The sequence below is a fragment of the Lonchura striata genome, chromosome 1 (assembly GCF_050655825.1).
Source record: "Lonchura striata isolate lonStrDom1 chromosome 1, ASM5065582v1, whole genome shotgun sequence".
Taxonomy (NCBI): Eukaryota; Metazoa; Chordata; class Aves; order Passeriformes; family Estrildidae; genus Lonchura; species Lonchura striata.
Genome location: NC_140703.1, coordinates 114,838,943 through 114,864,605, shown reverse-complemented (window position 1 = coordinate 114,864,605; position 25,663 = coordinate 114,838,943). Strand labels below are relative to the sequence as shown.

The window sequence follows — 25,663 nt, the reverse complement described above, 5'->3', positions numbered from 1 at the left end:
CAGAGCATCTGCCCCAGCACAGCTTGAGCTCACACACCAGATCACAGGCTTTAAATTTCACTTGATTCTGACTAAAAGGTCACTTGGCCTCCATCATAACCTTCTTCCAAAGGGAAAACTCACATGCAATTAAAATGTGGCTTTGCAGATCAGCAGCCCAGGTACAACACTGATGTCACAGCAAATGAAACAAAGCCCTACCAGAAAGACACCTCCAATTCCTTCTAATGAGTCATTCGTCTAATGAGCCTCTCAATTAAAATTGGACTCTTGACAGGGAGGGAAAATAAAATGAGCATTGTACGACCATCTACAGCCCTAAAAAAAAAAATGTGGATTTATCAACTTAGTAGCACTGCTCTCCGGAATGATGTTTTGATGTTTAATTGAAATCAGTTGCCTGGGACAACATACAACAATAGAATATTCTTTTTCTGTTTTTTTTTTTTGTTGTTGTTGTTTTGTTTTGTTGGGGTTTTTTTGGGGTTTTTTTGAGATGTCACCTGTAGATCTCTCTTTGGATGTATTAAAAATAACCCGAAAATCACAGCTGGTGGCAGTTTTGCCATTCTGCTCCCCTCAGAGTGCAGCTAAACCACGACCACAGCCAGAAAGGATTCCCAGTAGAGAGGCACACACTCATTAAAATGAATCTCATGCATCAATTTTGTCCCCTCACATCAAAGCTGTCACAGCTCATTGGTGTTGGCTCAGGTTAGGCTGGGTTTTGATGGGAAAACTCAAGCACACAGTGCTTAGTGTGGTCACCTACTTATCCACTGCTGCTCAGGAAGGTGACAAGATCACACATTCCTGGCAGGGGAGATTTATAAGGAAGAAAACAATGCTACAATAGCTATTTCAAAAAGCAAAAATGAAAATAAATCATAAAACTGAACCTAAATCCAGCACACTGATTCATCAAAGCATGTCCCTGTTTACAGAATTTTGATACCAAAGCTGACAGCACTGAGCTTTGCTCTGTATAAAATCAGACACCCCACCCCAAATCATGCAATTAAACCAAACAGATAAAAATATTGCTTTAGGTATTAAAATATATATATATATATATGAACCAAAAACTGCATGAAGAATGGTGAAACAAGAGCAAAGACAAAATGGAAGAATGTTGAGTGAGCACCTGGGAAGGTTAGCAGTCAGTCTGCTCTTATTTCACCTTTAATAAAGAGCTGGTAAACACTGAGTTCATTTAAATGCAGGCCATATTTATTTGAAGGCTCTTCAAGCCCCAGAGAGAATTAATATTACAGAAACCATGGGGAATAGAAAAAGCTAGCCAGGTGATAAAATGGGTTTCACCCAGGGAAATGAAAGAAATTTCAAGCACATCTGGAGAGAAAATAATGTGACACAGATATTTCCAGTGAAAGACTAACTGTGTCACTGAATTCAACCATGCTGAAAGAAACCTCCTCATGACTGGCAACATCAATAACAAGGTGGTAAAACAGAACAGTTTGGGCATCAGATTGGATAATGTTATGCATGGTCCAACAGAGCCTCAGGCCCATGGAGAGATGTGATAAGTGCCCATATATGTGTGTGTGTGTATATATATATATATATATGTATACACACACTGATGGATACAGAGATGGAAAGAGAGGGAAGGGCATAAATCATAAGAAAATAAATATTTGAAGCTTTTACCCAGAAGCAGACTTGCAATCCTTTCTCTCTCTCTCTCTCTGTTCAATTCTCAAGAAGGCAAAAGCAATTCTAAAGGGGACTTGAATCCAATCAAGTTTTCCACATGCTTTAATTTAAGTAGAGAGGAAATAAATTAAAGAGTTGAGGAAAAAAAAGTGAGAAAGAAGATTCAGGGGTTGTTGGGATTGAGGCTTTTATTTTGGCTTGTTTTAAAGTGAGAAGAGGGAAAGAGTCCCTCCCATTAATGGAAATAAAAGGCTGCCCAAAACTCAGCAGCAACAGAGGGGAAAGAAAAATTATGATACACTTTTCTCCTAGACATGCTTTGGTACTGAAATGTCAAAGCCACTGCTACTATTTGTGAGTGCCATTAGAATTAAAATTGCTGGGTATGGTGAGACAGAGCAAATTTTGACTTTTTGGATTTTGACCACCACAATACCCCACTCAGAGATATTTTTCTCCTCCATCTCTCACAAACAGCCACCGTTGTTTTCTACCCTCAGACCAGTCAAAATGTCCAGTCACACTGAGGAAAATCCACGAGTTCCCTCTACAGGGAAATACTGTGCTACAACCACATTGCTCACTTTCCTCTCTGCTACCAAAATGTGATTTTTTGACACGTGAATCAGATGCTTTCCATCTTCATCTCTTCAAGTGGCTCCCAACTCCTGACTCCCACCAGGCTGTTGAAATCCTTGCATCCAATGCTACCCATACCAGAGACATAACTTGAAAATTATTCACCCGATCAAAATACTCCAATAGGAAGCAAAAAATGGAGCCCAGAGAAGACACAGGAATGGTTTAGGTCGGAAAAGACCTCTAAGATCACTGAGTCCAACCATTAATCCATCTCCCTAAGTGCCACATTCGGGTGTGTTTTTAGCACTTCCAGGGATGGCAATTCCACCACTTCCCTGAGCAGTCTGTTCTGACCACCCTTCCAGTGACAAAATTTTTCCCAATATCCAACCTTATCCTCCCCTGGCACATCTTGAAGCTATTTCCTCTTGTCCTATTGCTTGTTATTTATAATTTCCTTCAGTGAACTGTTTGAAGTATATGGCCTCACTCAAATTTTAGTTCATGAAACAGAGGAAAGTGTGAAAATTGTTTGCACAAGCAGGAAGTGCTGATTTTTTACCATCTCCACTTTCTGGCACTATAAGACACTGTCCTCTTAAAAGAGCAGAGTTCTCAGGAAAAACATGCAATATGAGACTTTTCTTAAATAATGCAGTAAATATTTTTTTTTTCTAGGTCCCTCAGGAAAATAACCTTGCTGAAAGAGAAAGTGATTAAGCAATATATTGTCTTTAGAGATGGGCAAGTGCACTTTAGGAAGCTCAGAAAATACATTACTGTAACAGCAAACCTGCAGCCTGACCTGAGTGTGGCTGAATGCTGCTCCCATCAGCTTTCCAGGGAGTGAAGGAAGTTCAGCACATGGAAGGATTTGCCTGCTGTGTTTTCTGAGTGCTGATACAACTCTGAAGAGAAGAATTAAACCTCACTGACACATTTTTGGTAGAAGGTAGCTTACATGCAGATCTATTAAAATTTTATATATGCTGTTGGTATTTAATCATTAAAAAAATATAATCTTCGCCTCACTTCACCTGGAATCAGAAGAAATTTTGCATGTAGAGCATTCAGGGACATAGGTTAAATATATGTTCAATGCTTGGGTTTTAGCAGCTGTGGTCAAGCACTGACATCAAAGCAAAGCAATAAACATCATTGCTCATCTCTACTAGACCCAGCCTCAGTCAAATGGCTGAACTTAATCCCTGTGGTCACCAGCAATAATCTAATTCTGATCACAGGACCCCTCTCCATAAAGAGTTTGTTTTTTTCTTGTACTGTGTACAAAGCTTGTGGCTGAAATAACAGCCCTGTGCAAACGGAGCCCTTGCTGCAATCTCCAAACCCCAGCAGAGTCCAAAGCTGTCTCAGATGTCACCACGTGGGAACTCCTGGCAAACTCTGCCTGCTTACTGCCAACCACAGCAGTCAGAAAAGCCCTTTGTGCAGAAAGAGATCCAAGAGCCCCCGAGTCCTTTAAAGACGAGACTTGAGGAGCTGTGTGTAAATAAATAATGCAATTCATTAGGCCAAATGTAGGTCAGTGTACAGCAGTGACACTTGCCAAGCTGTGGTCCAGTGTGACTAATTCCTGGCTGATGGAAGGAGGCTGGCTGGGAGGCTCATCACTTGTCAGCAGCACGTCAATCCCAGGGTTCCTTCAGGGAACCATGTTCCATCCATGCTCGCCCACCTTTCCTCAGAGCTGCTGTTCTGCACACTCAAATATGCCATATCTGTCTTTCCCCTTTTCTACTTGATTTTTTAAGCAGTCACAGTCCATGTATAAATCAGAGAGATTCTTGCATGGTGTGCCATTAGACAGGAAAATGGGAATTCAGAAAGGTCACGGCACGAACCTACTCACGATCCTGCTCTTGGCAGTGTTCATAAACACAGAAAAACTCAAAATCCCTTGCAGTTATCATGATCAGGGCAGTAGGCATTCCTATCAGAAATACAGAGTGCAGAGGCAGACCCAAATTAATTCTTCAGGCTTTGTTTACATCCATTCTTCATTCTGCTCTTCTCTCTTTGCTGATCCCTTCCACTGACCTTCACTTCCAGTAATCCCTTTCCGCCCTCCTTCCCCTATAACCACACCCATCCTTTGCTCTCCCCGGGACTAATTAAGACATGAGTGGGTTCTGCTCTGTGCTTTCACCTGGGCACAGCCCAATCAGCAGTTATTTCACTTTCCTTTCTAGTCCAGCTTCACAGTTCTGTGTGTGAAAGAGAAATGAGCCAAGCGTTTGACCCCCCTCTGCCTTACAGTTGCTCAACAGGAGCAGAAGCACAATCTGTGCTGTGGCACTTTCCTATTGCCCCATGGGTTTATTTTTTTTTTTTTTTTTTTTTTTTTTTTTTTTTTTTGGATGTTATTACAAAAAAACCCTCAGCTTTGCTGAGCTCTTTGGTCCTGTAGGGCTTAGTCTGCTTTTAATGGTCACGAGGTCAGCACAAAGCTGATTCCAAAAGTCTCTTTTCTTTGGAAATGGTTTGTGAAGGAAAGCAGGAAGAGGGAAAGGAAGTTTGACCTTTGAGCAAGCCATGTGCAGCTATCCATCAGATATCCCAGGGTGATTCTAGGAGGAACATGATGCTCTAGGCTGATGTTAGATTTTGTGTTTAGTGCCATTAATAAAAACACATAAGATTTGGTTATGGGTACAAGCACAAACTGCACTGCCTTGATCTGCCTGTTATAATTCAAATTAATTTCAGACTCAGTGTCAAGTAAATTGACAATGCAAAATTCTTCAGAAAAAAAGGATTTTAGGAAAAGAGACTCTGTAGCTGCAGCTGCAGAGCTTGCTAGAGCAGTTACCTGCACTTTGTGAGCCCCTTGAGACTTCTCAGAGCTACCATCAATCCTCAGTTTTGCTGACACTTCAGAGCTTGTCAGACACCACTGCAAAGTTTGATTGTTAAACAGTTGTATCCAGTGAAGAGAGCTGAATATGCCATCTCACCATTATTATTCAAAATGGAATTTTCCAGTAGGAAAAGATTTCTCTGTATTTGCTGTTGGAGCTCAGTGTTTTCTGCTTTTTCTCAAAATAGATTAATCCAAATAATTGGTTTTGCCTTGCTTTAAAAATCTTTTCTCGTGCAACCTTTGCCCCTAGAGGAGACCCTGTAAAATCTTTTTGGCCTCAGGTTTTCTGTCACCATCAGAAGAGAAAGTGTAGGAGCAAAACCCCAATTCTGGAACTGTTTCCTGACACACTGACAAGCCCCTGCAAACCTTTCCAGACTACACATGGAAGCTTCACAGAAATTGGTATTTCTGGCTCCAAACATGGGCACCTTTCCCTTTATTGAACATGGAGGGTGATTTATTGGGATGCTCCTTGGAAAAGCTCTGGTAATAGGTCTTAATATGTTTCAACTCCCAATTACTTTACAATAACCTGGAGGCATGACATGAAATTGCAGCCAGGAAACAGAAGATGCTCTTGCCCAGCTCTATTTATTACACACTTGGATTACTGTGGACATCACTGTGCTCCCTGAAAACCAAATATACAGATGTGCCCAGGACAGCACACTGTGGCAAGGCCAAAAACATTGTACAGTTTTAATAAAGGAACACCCTGCTAAAACTCTCTTTCTGAAAAGGCAGGATAATTTTACCCTAGAAAAGTAAAAACATAATGCTTTTTGGGATTTTTTTGTTTGGTTTTTTTTAGGAAGGGAAAAGGAAAGGGAAAGGGAAAGGGAAAGGGAAAGGGAAAGGGAAAGGGAAAGGGAAAGGGAAAGGGAAAGGGAATAAATGAGAATTTTATATTCTCCAGTCTTAATAGCTTCTAATACTTTCCTGTGTGCAAGAATCTGGTCTTGCACACTAAAAAAAAATACAATAATTGGGGTTTTTCATAGCATCCATTCTGATGAACTATGTTTTATTTTCATTTAAATTCCCAACTGCAGAATCGGGGGATTGTGAGATAATAAGAAACTTGCTAAAATTTGTAACAGATTTTTAATGATTGTAGCCTTGTCAACCATTTTCAGAGGGTCCATTAAGGAAAAAAAAAATTAGATTTAGATCCATATAATTAAATGTTATTACATTGTTTTATCCCCCCAAATTTGGGATTAAAACCAATATAAGCTAATGAAAATAAATTATCTTTAAGTGGCAGGCATAATGTGAAGAGCAGCCTTATTTTTTCCCTAATGAACAGATTACAGAGACCTGAGTGTCCCCTGCTCCAGGGTGAAGGAGGATTGAGCCACTCTCAGATATCACAGAGGCAGAAGGAATTCAGGTTGTGTCCTCTCAGCCTATGTTTCCACAGAAAAGATTCATATTTTCTCACAAAAGAGAATGCATAAGCTTAGAAAAAAAATGAAGGTAGTTAATCATGAAGAAATTAATGTTTTTTCCTCCAGCCAAGAGTCACACATACAGATGTACATGCACCATGTAGCAGATTATTTTAAGATGAAGCAAAATAAACACATCCATCCACTGTTGTGTTAAATAGTTACAACCATAGTTTAGAGAACTTAAGCACAATTCTGCATCCATATATACAGAATAATGGAAAGTTTGTTTTTGTATTAAATACAACTCTGACCTGTGCTGGCAATTCAGATATTCCAGACCTCTTTGTGCAAACACACCCAGCTGCAGTTACTCAATGACCAAAAATTATGATATTATCAAAATCCAAGAGAAGTGAATTTACCAAGCTTAGACAGTACACTAGCAATATAGAACAACAGATCATCAATTACATGGGTTTTAAATATCTACCAAATGCTTAGAAATATCTTTGAATTATAATTTGTGAAAAAAATATTTCAAGGTGATGTCTGGAATCAGTAAAACATGGAGAGAAATTAAATCTATAATAGGAGCCATATAGAGACACAGGTATTGCCATCAATGACACAATTTGTCAGAAAATAAAAATTGTTAATATACTGAGGAGGAGTACAGAAACATTTCCACACACTTCAGCATCATAAACACAAACATATTCCTGAGTAGACTGTACAACATTTAACTCAAACTATTTTTTTTTTTCCATTCTGCACAGCCCTGGAACAATACATTTCCAATTTCTGCACACATAAATCATTTGTATGTGTAACAACAGCTGCACTCTGCATTATATATAATTCAGATATGTACTATACTGAAAAAATTTCTCCTACCTATTTGTTCTCCCATGAATTTCTTACAATATTTATGCATTAAAATGTTAGATTTTCTTTGCCCAAATTCCTGAACAATGCCTCACATTTTCTCCCTCTGTCAGTAAATAGATTAATGCACATAACTGCTTTAGTACAGATTGTTTCACTTCAGCTTATGGCAGTGCTTAAGCCTCCACTGTTATCTGTGAAGATATTTGGGATTAAAATGCTATGAAACTATAAATATTGATTACATACCTCATTTAAACATAACCAAACTAATTTAGATTCAGGATTTATTCTAATCCATGAGTAACATCACTACTAAAAACAATTACAACCCAGCACATGTTTGTGACACTTAAATTTCTTTGGCATTGCAGGAGCTCTTTATCAAAGTTAAAATGCAAACCCACTGCCACAGCAGCCGAAAGCTGGTTTTATGTCTGGTATAAAACAAAAAAAACATGTTATTTTCCCCTCAAGCAGGCTAGAAAAGCAGGGCTGTCTGAAGCCTTCATGTCACACACACAGAGTCATAGGGATGCAGCAGTGACATCCCACTCAGAATCCAACCAAAGTAAACATCAGGCATTTCGTGGTGGGGGGAAAAAAGAAACAGGAAACATCTCTGCCATTTCCAGATAGGGGAAAAAAAATAATAAAAAGCCATCAGAGCCTACCTGAGACAAGCGAGACTGTGTCTTTCTCCCATGAGACAACAGTGATGTATGCCTCCACAGAGGAGGGGATAATGCACTTGAACACTGCTACATTGCCTCTCATGGCTTTCTGGTCCTCCACACGGACTGTATAGGGTTCCCGTAAAACTGCAGGGACGAGAGGAGGGTTTGGGAAAGAAATGAATGAACTGCAGCCCCACAAACCACCTGCTGCCTCTGCCAGCCTTGCAAAGTGCCCCCATCGCCGTCAGGCTGTGAGCTCTCATCTCAGGGAATGAATCAACGTTTCCAAGTTGATACAAAACCATTCCCAGATCTTTTTGTTCCCTCAGCATCTCCATCTCTTACTCTGGGTTCTTTCCTCACCTCATTCTGGGAGGCTCGGGTAAGAACTGCATATTTATGTGGGTAAAGGGTGTTGTGTTTCATGTTATTTGTGCATTTTCCTCAGCCACATTTCCCTTCATTTTGTGCTCTGTCAAAGAGCACAGGGGTTCATGCAGGTGCTGTGTGTGAATTAGACATCCAGAGGGGAGAAGAGAAGGTCAGTGTCATTTAGGATTTTGAAGAAGTGAGAACCAAAGGAGAAAACTGATGGGGGTGACAGAAAGAAAAAAAGAAATATGTGTCAGGAACACACAGAAATGAGAGTAAGAAGAGAGCTACATTTGATTGACCAGCCTTGAAAGAGACCAGTTAGTGGAAAAAAAAAAAAAAAAAAGCAGAAACAAAGCCGCAATTGTATTTTAAAAACCACATTATTATAAAATCCAATATGATGCAAAAAAATATGTTTGGAACCAGCATAGTATTTGTCTTGAGTTTGAAATCAATAATTTAATGGAAAAGGAGAAAAAAGAGCAACTGGATGGACAAGGTGGATAAAAGCACAACTAGAAAAATCATTCACACCGCACTAAACTAACATTGCTGGGATGAGATGAAATTGTAATGAAATGTAACCACAAAATGCAAACAGCATCAAATTTTCAGGTCCACTGTTACCATTACAAAAACTAAGACTGAAGTTCTCCATCCCAAATATTGCTGTAAAAATATAACTTCTAGATGCTCTAATTGAAAATAAGTTTAATTAAAAATGAAATATCTTTTTTAAAAGGAAAAAAAAATCCATTTTCTATTAGAAGATAATAGTTTATAAAAGGAAATAATTAATTTCTAATCAAAGATTAGGATTCTTAACCCTGTTGTGACTGTTAAATTGATATTATAAGCACCTTTAGTCCCCTGACCTTGTCCTACACCCAGGGAATGGCCCACGGATCATCTTAACAAGGCTGATTTGTGCCTGTATTCTTGCTCCAGCCATCATTCCCAGGAAAGGCCTTTGAAAATCTGCCCAACTGATCTTGTCAATAAAATCCAACACAGAAACCATGCGGGGCACAAAAAATGGAAAGAAGTTTATTCATTTCCTTGCTTTAAAAAATTTACATTATTGTGATTTACGAGGCTCCTCAGATATTTCCAAATCATGGTTGTGACAGCTTCCATTAATTAATTGCTGATTTTTACTTTTTCTATTTTTTTTAAAAACACCCCGAGTCTCTAGGTCATTAATTTATATGAGAATGTCACTCTTTTCTAAAGAAAAAAAAAATAATACACTCCTCACTGCCATGACTGCACAGGAGAGCTTGAAGATAAAATGGAGACTTTAAGTCCCATGTGGGACTGGCATGGAAGAGGATTAGGTTTGGGTGCCCAGGTTGAGGGTTATCATTTTTTTGAGAGGAGTTTGGGAATATATGTTGCACTATATCCCAAATTACATGCAAAACCACAATTACAATTATCTGTGAGCTGGAATTTTTCTATCTGTTGCCCATATTCCTGGGAAAAGGGGTAAATGAGCTCCAGACATTCTCAAGCTGACTTTGAGAATGGGCAGGACCATATTAGTCTTTGTGCTATGACCAGATTATCCATTGATTTCTTCTGTATTCTTAGGAAACCAATTGCTGTTGGAGTGCAACTGGAAGGAAAAAATTAGGGGAAAAAAAAAAAAAAACCACAAAAACCATGTTAATTCATGCCAGTCTGAAATATTTTTCTGATTTCACATGAACAGAAATATTTTGCAAGCACCACATAAAGAAATGAACTTTCTAATTTCAAATTTGAGCAATCTGGGGTTTATCATCTGAGCAAAAAATACACTTGACTGCCATGCACAGAAGACTCTCCAAATTGTGTTTTCCTGTGACTGAGGGGTTACACAGCCCTTGGAAAAGATGCTCACTGGTAGTTGTGCTGTGCCATCAGCTCATGTGAAGGAAGGGAACTCATTATCCAAACCTCAGATTCACTGAGAAATTGAATTAAGTGGAGAAATGAGTGGAAATGGGGTAGAAGGTTAAAAAAGAAAAGAAAAGAGGTAGAGAATGCATTCTTGACTTGGCAAAAAAAAAGGAGTTGTTAAATACTGAGCCAAGCACCTACACTACCAACAGCAAAGTTCTTTTACAAGGTCCTTTTTATTTTTGCAAACTTCATTTCTCAAGCAGAGGGAGAAGTCTTTTTTGGAGTTCCATGGATGAATGTTTTACACTGAAAGGAACGCAGAGCAGAGCCTTAGCCAGCAGCACTGCAAGTTTTGCCTCCTTTGTATCCCCACATTAGCTTATCTAAGAAATGTAAAAATGGAAGGCAATCCTGGAAAAAAAATACTGCCCAAAGGATGTTCAAAATGGAGCCACAGTATGGAGACAAAATGGAGAAAAATCCAAAGATAAAAATAAATATTATGTTGTCTCTAAATATAATTCTGCCAGACAACTTGCCCTCAAATCCAAGACAGTAAAATCAGAAAGACTAAAAGCTGAAAAACCAGAATGGAGATTCAAACATAAAGTTGGTTACAATGTGTTCATATGAATCTTTGATTTTCAAGGGTATTTCCTTTATGGATAACTAAATAATTTCAAAAGAAGCATAGATCATCATAGAACTCCCCATATATATAACATAACTTGCTTCTACTGGATGCTTCTTGTGCAAGAAAACCCACTTTCCTAGACTAAAATTTTAATGAGACACAAATTTCATAGAAACCTGGTTTTTATTCTTTGCAGCTTCCCAGCTGCCTACAAACTACAGATCTCCAAATGTTAACTTACTGTTAAGAAGAAAAGAATGCATTTTATTATTTAAAAAGAAAGTCTCAGGCAAATCTACTTGTTAACTCTTCACAGTTTTTTTTTTTTTTCCCTGTGAGACTCCTGTGAAGACAAATCTCCAGAGGAAAGGTTGCTCTCTTCTGAGAAAAACCAAGCATAGCTCCACCAAAATCAAAGAGCTTCCACAGATTTGCTTTTTCCAAGGGTCAGCTCCCAGACAATTTTTTGTTTGTTTGTTTGAATATTTTAATTAACTGAAGCAGCTAGACAAAAATCTTCAAAAGCTGTGCAATCGTGTTTGTGTGTTGCAACAAAGGCCTGATTTTGATCCCTCTGTAACTCCCCACTGGCTGACCCAGTCAGTACAGAAAACAGATGCAAAACCATCCTCCTCTTTTGCATATTTTAGCTTAAAGAGAAAGCACTGTCCATGGACCAACATCAGCTTCATTGCAGGGAACACAAATTTCTGTCTCAAAGCAAAGCACAAGTGATCACAAATGAGGAGGGGTGTGATTTTAGGCAAATCATTTCTCTTCTCTTCCAGCCCATGTACAAAATCCATCTTCTCACACTTTTATGTGTTCTTTAATCTGCAAGCATGGTTTGATTGTTGATTTGATTGTAATTTCATTTCTCCTTATTTTGTGCTCAACTGATCTTTGGCAAAGTAACTTTTTAATACCAAAATAATGAGGGGAGGGGAGGAGAGGAGAGGGAGAGGGAGAGGAATATTATTTAATATAGTTTAGAGTTTAGAGGTTACACTTCTAGCCAACCTCCCTTGATTGATATCTGCTGCTACTCTTTGAAACACCCAAATTCCCTCCCTCCTCAACCCTGTGCGAACCCAACAAAAGATTCCACTTACCAGCCTTAATGTGAACATCCTGACTCCTGATTTTCCCTGAAGGATTTTCAGCTGTGCAATAGTAAGTGTTATCATGGATTAAGTTATTAAAGCTTGAAGGAGGGAAGGGGAAAATTTGGAGAGTGCCATTGGGGTGGACGTGGCGGATCCCTGGGACATCGTAGATCTCCTCGCCCGTCGCTAGGTACCATCTGAGCGTCACCGGGGGGATCCCCGCTGCTGGACAGGGGACCAGAGTCCCTGTGGTGCTAGCAAACACTACCTCTTGCAGAGATGCATTGACAAAGTAGAGACTGGCGTGTAGCTCTTCACCGAAAACTGCAAGACAGAAAGGAAAAATAAAATAAAATAAAAAGCAGGCCTTGAAAACCTTGAGGAATTTCAGCAGCGCGCGACGCGATTCGACACCGACGCCGCCAAGTCAAACGCGGCGCCCGCCCAGGGAAGGTAATCAAAGCTAATCTGGATGCTAACGTCTGCTCTAATAAAATAAATAAATAAAATAGTATAATGTTTCTTGGTTTCAAAGAAAATAGTGCCAGGTTAAACACAGTGAGTGGTTTGCACCCAAAAGTAAACTGAGAAACCGCTTTCGGTGTTTTGGATACAGATCTGCCCACTTCTGCACTTCCTGAGGCAGCATTCTTCATACAGCCTGCAAAAATATATCCATAATCTGCCTTCATGAAATTTCCAGAGACTAAATTTCTGCCTGGACACAGGCAGTTGCTGTTAGCATCCCTAAATTTATTTTTATTGTCTTTCCATGGCAAAAATTATTTATAAAGTCATAAAAGGAGATGAGCAAACAGTGAAAAGAAACCTCCCGTAACTCCTTAATAGTAACATATGTCTATACTTAATACAGATACAGCTTAGTAAATGCTTTATCTTTTGGTCATGTCTTTCTATCATTTTTTTTATCATTTGGTCATGTCTTTCTAGCAAAGACTTCTAAACCCAGGTGCCTGTGATAATCTTGGTTCTGCCATCCATGCAAATCCATGGGGTCCAACTCCCAAACTTAAACTGAAGATTCTGTATCACTAGGAAGAGTCAATATTAGTCAGAGCACCAGATTAGCCCCTTCTGCCATGAGATATTCAGCTCTCACTGGAGGGATTGACATCTCCAGGTGGTTTAAAGGCCCCCCAACATTTCCTCTAAAGCTCTTCAACCTCTGTTGGAGAGCTGATAAGCCTAACACATGATTTTTGTTTTCCAGTAAATGGTAGGATATATTCCAAGACCACCAATCTGCTTTGTATTTGCATATAGGGTTCACTTGCAAAAATAAAAGGTCAGTTTTTCTTGACACAAACAGAGATTTGGATGTTTCACTATATCTTGAATGCAAAGGATTCTGACAGGATTTTCTAAAGCAAGGCTGGTTAGGGGTCAGTTTTTGAAGAGGTGGCCCCACTGAAGGAGATCCCAGCGAGCAGTGATGTGACAGATTTCAGGGTAGCCTTTGTTTGCACAAGATAAATTCTTTCATCCTGCAGAAAGAACTTGCAATTCCAATGCCAAGCCATGAACTCTCTTGTCTAACTCTGCCACTGCATTTTATGATACTTTGGAGCACAAAATAGACTATTTTTTCCTCTTCTTTTTTGATAATTTGCAAAGATGCATGGTGGGAAGGTGTTGATTCTAAATATCAATTAGGAGAGACTCAAAGGAGAGCAAAATTAGTACTGGGAATCCCTGGAAATTAAAAAAAGAGAGACACCCTCTCCAACAGGGAAAGATGCCTGGCATGCAGGAGACAGATACATGAGCGGCACAGAGAAGGCTGAAAGGCACTTGGAGCTTCAGAAAGGAGAAATTTCAACTCTGGAGCTGAGCTCCTGCATTTAGATGAGGCAGGTGCCAGCACAGAATAAAATCCCCTGCAAGAAAAGTTCCACCTAGTGGGTGAAATCCCAAAGGGGAACTGAGGCATCTGGAAAGCAAAAATAGGCACAATAGGATGAAACACAGGAAGAAGCTGAATCCTCATTCACAAGGAGCGAATAAGATGGTGCCACTTTTACATAATCACATTTCTAATTATAGTTGTACTTTGAAGCAGGGAACAGTATTGTTGGTAACATAATAGAGAACTGAAAAAAAAAAACCAATTTAGCATTGTTCATCTGCTGTACAAGCTTTTCTCTACAAATACAAATGAAACAATCAACAGGGCATTTAAATTTCCATTGGCCAACAAGATATTCACGTGGAAGTAATAAACACAGTTCACATTTGCCAGTTTTTATTATGCTGTGCTGCTTCTTAGCAGATATTCAAGCAAATCCAGTAGATTTCCTGGCCAAGAACAAAGAGGTAAATACCAAATTACGAATGCCATCAGGAACTCTGTTTGACACTTCCATAGAATCTAACTTCCCAATCAATCACAGCACAGCTGAACTAGAGACTCATACTAGCAGCACATAACAATGAATTTTTCCAGCTGCTTTGTATCCCCTGTAGAAGCTTTCACTACTTTTGACAAACTTTGCATCCATCAGCCAGTACAATAGTGCTTCAATTTAAGCCAGCATCTGCTACACATTCATCCTAATGGCAGCCACAAACACACCAAGATCCCTGGAAAATAATCATAGTGCTGTAATACACACACTTATACACAATGCTGACAGCCCAGATGCTTTTTGTGGAGGAATTCACTGTGTAAGCCATGTTGGAGACATCCAATCAGAAAAATAGGATTTCAGAAGCTTTTATTAAAAAGATATTTCTCCTTAGCATTCCATAGGAAGAAAGGGAGTAGTTGAATGACAGAACAAATGATTTATTGAAACCTAATTGAAACTGAGACAAGTCAAAGATGATGTGTAATTAATTATATGTTACTTAATGATAGAATATTAGCCAACTTAAAACTTTATTTTTTAGAAAGCAGAAGCAGCTCAGAGTCAGGGAAACTGATGAAAGTTACGGAACTAAAACAGAAAAGATAAATACCTGAAGAATGAAGAAGAAAAAAAGGCAAACATAGAAGAGAAAATAATATCCTAGGCAGAACCAGACTGAAAACTCCTGCAGCAGAGTGACTGCCTGTACAGAGATCACATCATTTCACAGTTTAAGGGAAGAAAAGATTCTTCTTGAATGAGGGTTATTTATTACCAAACCAATAATTCTTGAGGGAAACAAGAGGAAGACTGCACCTTAGCAGTTCTCAGGTTCCCCAGCTGAAATGAAAAGGTGACAAACAATCTGCACCTGCAAGCACTTTGGGGCAGGAAGGCAGAGATTTGTGTCCTCAGCTGAGTGGTTAAAGGAGAACATCAAGAGTTATTCAGATCAAAGGACAACAAGCACTCCTGGAGTCTGAGGCTCAATAGATGCCAGGATCTCACTCCTAAAAAATGGGGAGAGGGGTATGGGTGAAGGAAAAATAGAGGGGAGAGGGGGAGGGAGGTGGATAAATTTTTCAGAAATTCAATCAGTGTTCCTTACTCTCAAGTAGTTGAAGCTGTGCCATTCCCATTCTCTGGACAGAGAGACACAATTCTGTCCCTCTGGAGAAGCACAGAGAGAAGAAGAGAAAACAATCTTTATCTCTGCTGCTTTGTTTTCCCCATGTGGAATGTGGTGTGGAGATTGTTCACCTGCAGGGATGGCTGGGTTGGATTCTGGTGAAGGTTGTTTGGGGTCAGTGACCAATGGATCCAGTTGTGGCTCGGGCTCTCAGCAGAGTCACAAGTTTGAGTTAGATAGGTAAGTAAGTATGTAGAATAGGATAGCATCTCTTTAAATAGTATATTCATGTAATATAGTATATTTTTAATAAAGCTATCCTTCAGCCTTCTGATCTGGAGCCAGACATCATCATCTCTTCCCTGAGCTGGGGTTTGCCACGTTTTTACTATACGAAGCAATAAGGGGAACTGAAAAAGCATTATAGAGAAGGAAATTTATCCTGATTTTCAGGGGGGACAACACTGCTGTGCTTAGCAAAGTGCTGAATACATCAGCCAGATGCAAAATTCCTGTTGGCATTTGAGAGCTCTCTTTTCAACTGATTTCAAGCTGATTCTTTACAAGCTGCTCAGTGGGGCTGTGAGCTGATCTCCCCCAGCCAGGGAACCTGAGCCCTGCAAGCCAGGCTGGGCAGCTGGAACCAGGATGGACACACAGCTGTGAACATCCAGGCTGGGTTTGGCATTTGAACACCTGTAGCTATTGCCACAGCTAAGAATGGAGGCATTTTTTGGTTTTAAAGAGGTGGCCTTTCTTCAGGCAGGTCACTCCTCCAGGTCTCCAGCTCTTATGGGTGTGCATGCTGAGCATTTGAAGGAATTCTGCAAGGACCTAGCCAATACCTCCTGTGATATTCCTGCCTATGAGGGATTTGTCAAGGCTTCATGAAGCACACCAGGCAGAAGGGGATGTCACTAAGGTGTGGGAGAGAGAGAATATCCTACATTTAAATGACAGCACTGCATCCAGCTTGGGCTTGCCCCGTGTGGGATCTGGTGACAAGAAGGGATCAGCACCAACAAAGAGATGAGAGAAGAAACACAAAAGCCATTAAACCATCTGTTCTCTTCCCTTCCTGCACATTGTCTCCCCTTCAGGTTGCTTCAGCTGCAAGAACATTTACCCTAAAGATGCCAAAAGTGAAAATTTTCCTGGAGCTTGCATGGAACAAAAGAAAATTTTGTATTTGTTCAACTCAGTTCCAGAATGCAATGCTGAGCCTTGGTGTTGTGCATAATTCCTTTTCATCATGTGCTCTTTCATCTTTTAGTAAGTTTAAATAACACTTCTGTGATTTTGAAGTTGTCTTTTTGGGCCTCATGTTCTTCCAAAGCCCTCTTCCCCTATTCTGCAATTGGCCATTTGAAGCCCAAGTTTTCTCTTCAGCTCTTGAAAGAACTGAAATATGGTTGAGAGACCATTCAGCACAATCAAAAATATGAATAAAATGTTTCTGAACAATTAATTGCTACTTACATTTAATTCACCTTCCATACCCTTTTCAAGGACTAAATGCTGTTCCTGTAATGTCTTTGCAAATGGAAAGTTTGGTCTTAAATGAATAACAATTTCAAACTAAGGGAAAAATTATTTCTCATCCATTTGATTAATCAAATCCAACATGAAATATTTATATAGATAAATTAAAAGATATGAATCAAAGTGAAAGTCTGGAGCCAAGAGACCACTGAGATTATTTAGCTAAAATAAAAATCAAAACAGAAAAGATAAATTATGTCATTAAGCAGTTGACTGCACTCCTGCACCACAGCAGGTTTGTAGAAACAGCCTGAACTGTGTTACAGTGCAAATGCAGGTTTGCTACAGCTTTGGACACCAATGTTTCCCCTCTTTTTCACTTCAGTGAGGTTGTGATTGAGGGACTGAGGAGCAATCAAGTTTTCCTTCAGATTTATTGAACTGTATAAGGTGCTACCTTCAATAGTAATAATTTCTCACTTTTAAATACAGCTGCCTAAACACAAGAAACATAGAAGCAAACCCAAGGTGTATAATAAAAACAGAAAAAGAAAAATAAAGGAAAGAAAAGTCAGTATTCAATAAAGTCTAAGCTTCTAGTGCTGAATTGGAATGGCAGACACCTGGGATTCCTTTTTACCAAGATGGGACAACACATTCCAGAAAAAGCTGGCATTTGGAAAAATTTTTGCAAACAGATTCCAAGCAAGATGAGACACTTAAGAGCTTTAGGGACTAAGAACCTGTGTTTTCTTATCAGCTCATCAAGCTCTAATCAAAGTTTAAGAAAAACAATAAAATATCAATATCCTGCATGCCTTCTGCAAGAAGCCTTTTCCTAAAAGGCCTGAGGCACCATGCCTTGGGTAGGAGAAAAGTTTTTTGAGCCTTCTCCACAGATAATGTAGGAAAAACACAGCCTGGGCTCAGCTGAGACCCTGCCTTGATGGGGTAAATCACTCACTTCCCTTGGTCCTCCACCTCCAGCAGATAGGGAGGGATTGGGACAACTTCCCAACTTTCTTGAACTTCTCAGTTAACTGGAGAAGTTCAGCAGAGGTGCCCCAACATTTTTAGCTCCTGGGTGGATGTTTGCTGCCTACATTTTTGGACACGTGCAGAGAGTTCAGCCTGTCTGGCTCATGATGAGTCTAAAGCATCACAGCCTTTGCCTGTCCTCACACCAGCAATTCCTAAATGCATCTCCAGGCTTCAGAAAATTCAAAAATAGGGTGGGGATTTTTCGTTGATTTTCTTTTGTTTTGGTGCGGGTGGCGGCGCATAAGAACATTTAGTAGAATCAGAGCAAGAAAAGACAAAGATCATGGAATATCCTGAGTTGGAAGGGACCCACAAGGATCATCAAATCCAACTCCTGGCCCTGCACAGGATCATCCCAACAGCCACACCAGATGTTTCCTTTCGTCCCCAAAAGAAGACATTAAATAAGAGAAAGGGAATAAGGCAAGAGATTAAATAAGAGATTATTTGGCAAAATGGAAGAGAAAGATGAGAAGACAGGTGGGAGTCAGAAGGATGTGAAGACTCAAGAACTCCCCAGGATCTCATATCTCTTGAAAGATCTGCTATCAGCCAGACAGCTCCTTTTTCACTGGCCTGAAATCAGAGTAAAAGCAGGTAAGACAACATCATTGTGACCACAGTCATTGAAAACATATGAGGTAGAGACCCAGAGAAAACAAAAGACCCAATTATAGCAAAACAATTGAAAAAAAAAAATTAAAGTGAGAATTCAAGTCTCATTTTTCATATGGTCAGCGAAAAATATTGAAGTCTTCCCTAACCGAGGAAAATAAAATATTGATTTTTCACTGTAAATACAAATATCTTGTAAGACAATTTAATGGAATTAATCTAAAAAGCAGTCAAAAAAAAAAATATCCAAACCAACTTTTGTAGGAAAATGGCTGAAGCCACCTAAACAACAAATTGTATTTAAGGAAGCTGAATTAACAGGATCATACTACAGGTTAATTACCCTGTTGACATCCAAACAATACAGAATACTAAGATAACCTTTTTTGCATAAACACACACACAGAACTGATAAATGAAACATTTCTGAATGCACTGCTGTGCCTTTCAAACCAGTAGAAACATTACAAATGCAATCACAAATATGCTGATTACTCAGTGCAGAGCACAGGGAGGGAGAGAGAGCCTGGGTGGGTGGGAGGGTGCAATGCTGATGAGCTGTGTCACTATTTAGGATGATTTTTATTTTTTTTTTCCAAGATTCTATACTGGATCACCATGAATGAGATTTTAAAAAGAGAGATTAAAAAAAAAAGGAGGCTAAATTGGCCTTTTTTTCCTCCAATACATCTCCCCTTGATGAACTGAAAAAAAAAGCCCCTATTTGAAAAGAATCAAAACCTGATTAGACACTTACAAACAAGAATGTTATTATCACTACTCAATTATCCAGTAACAGGCTATGCAAAGTGACCTAGAGAAATTACTGCAGCTATTGTGGAAAGATCAGAGTGATGAGGCATTACAATAATCCATCTGTGATCGTGTCTCCCTCTAGGGGTTTTATCTAATGACTAGCACACAAGGTTGATAAATATTATAAATTTTATTAGAGCAAGGGTAAAGCAAATGTACTTTTACAACTTGGCTTTGATTCTGGCTCTGGACAGGGATTTTTTTTGCTTGTCTAAATTGGAGGGGATTTAACATTGCTCATTGTTTGAGGGGAAGGAGGGTAAAACACAGCTCACACGAGGAATAAGTTTCAGGTGGAAGCAGAATAAGTAACTTCAAGAACAGGAAAACAGCACTGGATAAAGATGCTCTGACCAGACTCTGCAGAAAGTCTTATTAAAATGAATTATTAAAATGAAGAATAGTGAAAGACCTAAAGAAGAACTATGAGATAATGCTGAAATCAAAATATTTTAATATGAAAACAAAATTAAATCAATTGCCCAAAATGATCTGATAATAAAAATATAATTAGCAAAGACATGGAGATATTAAACTAATACAATTATAAAAACACCAATTGAGCACCACCACCCACAACAGTTTTAAGTCAAGTCAAGAAAGGACAGCACAATTCTTCTCACAGTTTAAAATCTCAAAATGCAGAACTATTTCCCATGTTGTATGTTGTGTAAGAGTAGCCAGTATTTTAGGGTTCAACAATATAAATTTGCTGTGTCCATCAAAAAAACCAATAAAAAAGGATGCTTTTTCAAATTGCTACTCTGATTCAATGTGCCAGTGCTCAACCTTTTATTCCAAAGGGTTACTCGTTCAAATCAGTTTCAAAATCAGAACCACTAATGAGGATAATTAAGTATGCAGTTGGTTTTGCCCACAAATAATAATCACTATGGGAAAAAAGCACTCAGCATTACATTATCATTCTCAGAGGACAGAAACTTCCATTAAATCAAAGCAGGCTTCCACAATTAAAAGAAAAGGTTCTTAGGTGAAACCATAAAAAGAAGCAGAACTCACAAGGCAGGGAGAGAAGTTTGGGTTTTGTTGGAGTGCACAAATGCAGAGTGGCAAATGCAATAAATGCAAGTGATGGGAGCTTTTAATCAGCTAAACGGGAATAATTTGTGATTAAAGAAAAATACCAACCAAAAAAACCCAAACCAAAAATCCCCAGATAACCATCAATCCATGGACAAAAAATATGCATCTGTGCTTCTTGAACCCAAAAAACAAATTCCACTCATTCCTATCATATAGAACATACAGCAAGAACACCAAAAGCAGTAAAATAGAAATTAGAGAAGAGCCTCAGATTTATTTTTCTCTCAAAAATATATTATGAAAAAGAGAAATAAAGATAATTAAATGTCTCTCAGGTTTTTGAAAAATTTAATTAATCCATATTTGCATAGATTTCTGTTAACTGGTCTATAAAATTATGTCTTTTTCCATAAGCAGAGTCATTATTTTCAATGTTTTATTGGCTGAGATTTAACAGGTTTAAATTTGGGGCTTGTTTTCGAAGTGCTGCAGTTGACCTAATGCTTCTGAGAGAGTCCTGGTGGCCACCAACTTCACATCCTAATGGGACAACAGAGTTTTACAAGTAAACAGCAAAGCCAAGCATACTTTTTATTAGACCTGTCCAGGAAGGAGAAAAATTTAAAAAGATCATCTCTTCCACACAAAAATGAAAGCAAAATAAATAAAAATTTTCAGTGAAAATAATTGTCAGGATGATTCACAAAGTTCCATGAAGAATGCTTTAGAGAAGAGCAGTCAGCTACATTTTGAGTCTGGTGACTTGTCTGTCCCCTTTGCCACATCCCAGATGAAGACTCTGCCTCTCATGCAAGCCAGAACCTGGAAGTTCTTTCATTTGGATGCAGGGAACAGCCAGGACACCCTTCTGGGGCAGGACCTCATCCTTTGGGTTTTTTCTGCTTGTGGTGAGTGAGTGAACCCTACTGCCAGAACGACCCTCTCAGAAGGTCAATCCTGCCAACCACCCAGCTAGGAAACTGAAGAAGGAGAAAAACCCCAAAATGTCAAGGGATTTTTAAACCTCAACCTCTCAGCTCCATTATCCCACACTGTTATTCCTTTTGAGTACCTACAAAAGTGGCCCACAAAAGATAAATCACCTAAATGGCTTCAAACTGAAAGAAAGTAGATTTAGATGAGATATTAGGGGGAATTCTTTACCGTGAGGGTGCTGAGGCCCTGGCACGGGGTGCCCAGAGAAGCTGTGGCTGCCCCTGGATCGCTGCAAGAGTTCAAAGCCTGGGACAGTGGAAGGTGAGATGTTCCTCACGATCCCCTCCAACCCAAACCATTCCATAATGCAATTTTTGCCCTCAGGAAGCCTGCAGGAATTCTCACTTGTAATGATGGCAAGTTCCACAGGCTCCTGCATCTACAACCTGCATGCAGATGTTGTCACAGCTGAAAACTGTGTGCCTTCAAAGTTTCTGTAAATCCAAACGGGGCTGAACATACACCACAGAAAGCTCTTGCTCCAAAACTATGACAGGAGAGAAGGGGAAAGGAAAGCAGAGGGGGAGATCTGGATGATGCCTGGTTGTGTTCCACTCCTCCCCCACACTGAGCCACTCTGGGGGAAAAAAAACTTTATTTTTCTTGGATGGATTGAGGGAAAACAATATTGCCCCAAGGGAAAGGTAAGAATGGAGGTTTGGGGTTTGGCTGAGCCTGCACAGCTTCTACCCAGACACCATCAGTGAGCTCCACAACACGGACAAGCAGGAGAATCTCAAACATGCTGGCAGCCATTGGCATACAAAACACGAGGTTTTACTGCAAGAAATCACACAAACATTGCTAAATGCACTGGATGTTGAAAGAAAATGCAGGGAGAATTTGGTGAAAGCTTTGGTGGCACAGTATTTCCAACACTGACACCATTTAGGTACCACATTATGTAGTCCCTGCTAAAGAAAAATGCAAAACCTGCCCATCATAGGAATAAGAAGCAGAGCAACCTTTGTAGCACTTCCTGAAAAACAGAGTTCTTCCAGAAATTGCTAAAGAGATGAGTAGCACTGAACTCTACTGGATTTCCTAGATAGGAAATGTTGAAGAGAAACTGTAGTCTTAACAGTCCAAATTCACCACCAGCACATCAAGGACAAAATTTAATATTAGTGTGATGCATTTTTTGCACCAAACTTCATATAATATCGGGCTATAAGAACATTCCTTTCTGGAGGTGTTACGTTTACTGCCCCCCACTTCCCCACCATGATTCTTCTTCTTTCATGTCCAAGTTAACTGCAGGTGATTTATGCAAGAGCAAATCCTTATTCCCCAAATCTGCAGAGGAGCAAGAGGTCAGGGTACATGAAAATGCAGGAATGGAAGAAATTCCTGAGTCACAGGCAAGAAAATACACACCCTGAACATTAATCTGAAGGGAGATGACACGTGGGATCTAGCAATGGCTCTGTGGATTAGAAATCCCTCCAGGACCACAGATCCACCTGGCATTTGGATTTCCTTGTCTGGTGGGGGTTCTCAAGCCTCTGCAGAACAGGCAGCACATCTCAAACGTTTTGCTGCACTAAAATCCCTGCTGGATTTCCACAGCCGTGGGGACAAGCCCTGGGTGTGACTGAATTCCTGCTGACAGCCTGCCTGGCACATCAGCCAGGGCTGGCTGGGGCTGAGTCACAGCAGCAGAACAAGGGCAGCCCTTCCCAAAGCCAGCACCAGCCCAGGAGTGCAGAGGGCACATCTTGCTCAGGGGACGGCTCTCAGTGAACATCCAAATAAAATAAAATAAAATAAAATAAAAAAATAAAAAGGAGAGTGGAAGGAAAATAAGGAGAAACTCACAAAAGCCACATAGAAATTGCTTCTGTTCAGCACAAACATCCAGCACCAACAGATCTGAGCAGTCTCACTGCTGCAGAGCAAACAGAAGATGTAGAGAGTTACTGTTTTAATAATGGAATTGTTGATAGGCTCTTAAAGTGATTTGGCTGTATTAACAATGAAAATTAACCCAGGACTGACAGAGGCAGAGAGTAACTCACACATGACATCAAAACAACATAGAACAGCATATTACAACATCATTTAAGTGTACATGGAATATAAGGACATGCAGTGACAGAAAATAGGAAATGGCCTTTAGCTGAAAGAGGTCAGGGTTAGGTTAAATATTGGGAAAAAATTCTTCTCTGGCAGAGTGGTGAGGCCCTGGCACAGGTGCCCAGAGCAGCTGGGGCTGCCCCTGGATCCCTGGCAGTGCCCAGGGCCAGGCTGGACACTGGGGCTTGGATCCACCTGGAATAGTGGAAAGTGTCCCTGACCATGACAGGAGGTGGAATGAGATGAGCTTTTAGTCCCCTCCCAGCCCAAACCATTCCATCATTCCATTTTACAATGAAGATGTGGAGCAGTATTATAATTTGTTCAATGCTCACATTTTTTCCTAAGCTGCTTTCAAGATCACCATGATGTACTGATTTTTGTTTACATCTCACTAAATTAAAGGAAAAGAAAATGCCCTGGAATTCATGGCTATCTTTATAGAAGACTAGAGCTGTGACAAGCTACTGCAATCTTAATTAAAAAGAATAAAAAAAGTGAGATTTTTTACTATACCTAGCATTTGAAGGGGAAAGGAAAAGAGGATTTTAAAAAAGGGTAGATGGAAAACAAGTCTTCAGGATTTAATTTTGTTTTTTAACAAAACCAGACAATTTATGGAATGATCACTGCCTTAACAACTGCAATCTGGTACTCTCTTTGTCTTGGGCTTATTGTATAACTCATACAGCATAGTATACAAAGAAAAAAGTATATGAATATTATTTTAAAATAGACACTGTCCATGAGTGGACTGTGAGGACTCTTTTCCTCAGTGGGAGACAAGATCACAGGAATTTGGGTTTTGCTGGAGAAGGAAAGGTTTTAAGTAGAAATTAAATCTATCTCAAAATTATAATTTATTTATAAATATATCTCAAAAATATAATTTATTATTCTTATCATTATAAATTAAAACAACATCGCTCAATATTAGTAGCACATCTAAAATGGAGGGGAGACACTACAAATGTAAAAATAAGTTATCCAAGGGTATTTTAACATTCTGAATGATCCCAAGATAGCATTTAGTTTGGAAATAGCACATTCAGCATGTTACTCAGTTGAAGAATAGAAATAATATGAAATATTATATAAATTAATAATATAAATATTAATATAAATTAAATAAATAAAGATGGTACAGGATGAGTATATAACACAGATTTACTTATTGTATACTCTTGACAAAACACAACACTAACTTGCCTTGAAGGCCTCTTTGTTCACCTGAAAAATAAACACACAACTTGCTGAGCTGTTGCTTGGAAAATCCTGGTTCACATCTTCTCCCCCCATCAGGATTTCTGTGTCACATCAAGGTGATCACAAGCCTCAAAGACCAACAGCAAAAACCAGCATTATTTGAACTTTATTGAAATTTGAACACTTAAATGCCAGTGGCAACCTGAGCTTGGGCCTTTCCCAAGCCCAATTGTGTTTTCCCAATTTCCCAAGCAAAATTGTGTTTTCCAACACTTTTAAAAAATAATGTATCACTTTTTCTCTGAAGTGAAATGAAATAAAGTCTTTGCATCTCCTTGCAGCCAAGGAAAGTATTTCTGACCCCACTGGTGTCAGTTCAGCTTAAACAAACCTGTCCCCTTCCAGTTTTCTTTGGGAACACTTTACAGAGACCAAGTCTTGAGAGAAACTGCACAAAATCATTTATTTTGTTATCACTTTTGGGAGAAGGATGACAACATTCAACATAAATCTTAGTGAAAGGAAAAATAATTATTCAGTGTACAGTTCCATTTTTTTTTTTTTTAATAAATCACCTTTTCTTTTGTACAACAGTAGATTAGGGTGTTATTCCAAATGTCCAAGTACCCATCACCTGTGCTCCAGCAGTGGCTGAAAAAGGATGTTTAGGGAAGGTCTGTCACAATCCTTCCCTAGTGGTGACAGCTAATTTTAAGCCAATATCACACAAATAACTAGAATTACTTTTGCTGTTTGCAGTGCTCTGCACTCATTTTCTTCCACAA

The 25,663-nt window shown here is 39.3% G+C and overlaps 1 protein-coding gene across 1 annotated transcript in view; it reads right to left on the bottom strand.

The window, feature by feature from the left end:
- DSCAM (DS cell adhesion molecule) overlaps positions 1–25,663 on the bottom strand; it is a 446,056-nt gene that overhangs the window by 369,456 nt on the left and 50,937 nt on the right. The window contains exons 2-3 of the mRNA XM_021527473.4: positions 12,111–12,428; positions 8,100–8,246 (exon numbers count right to left, since the gene is read on the bottom strand). Of these exons, the coding sequence (XP_021383148.3) occupies positions 8,100–8,246; positions 12,111–12,428 (465 nt within the window). The remainder of the gene's footprint in view (positions 1–8,099; positions 8,247–12,110; positions 12,429–25,663) is intronic.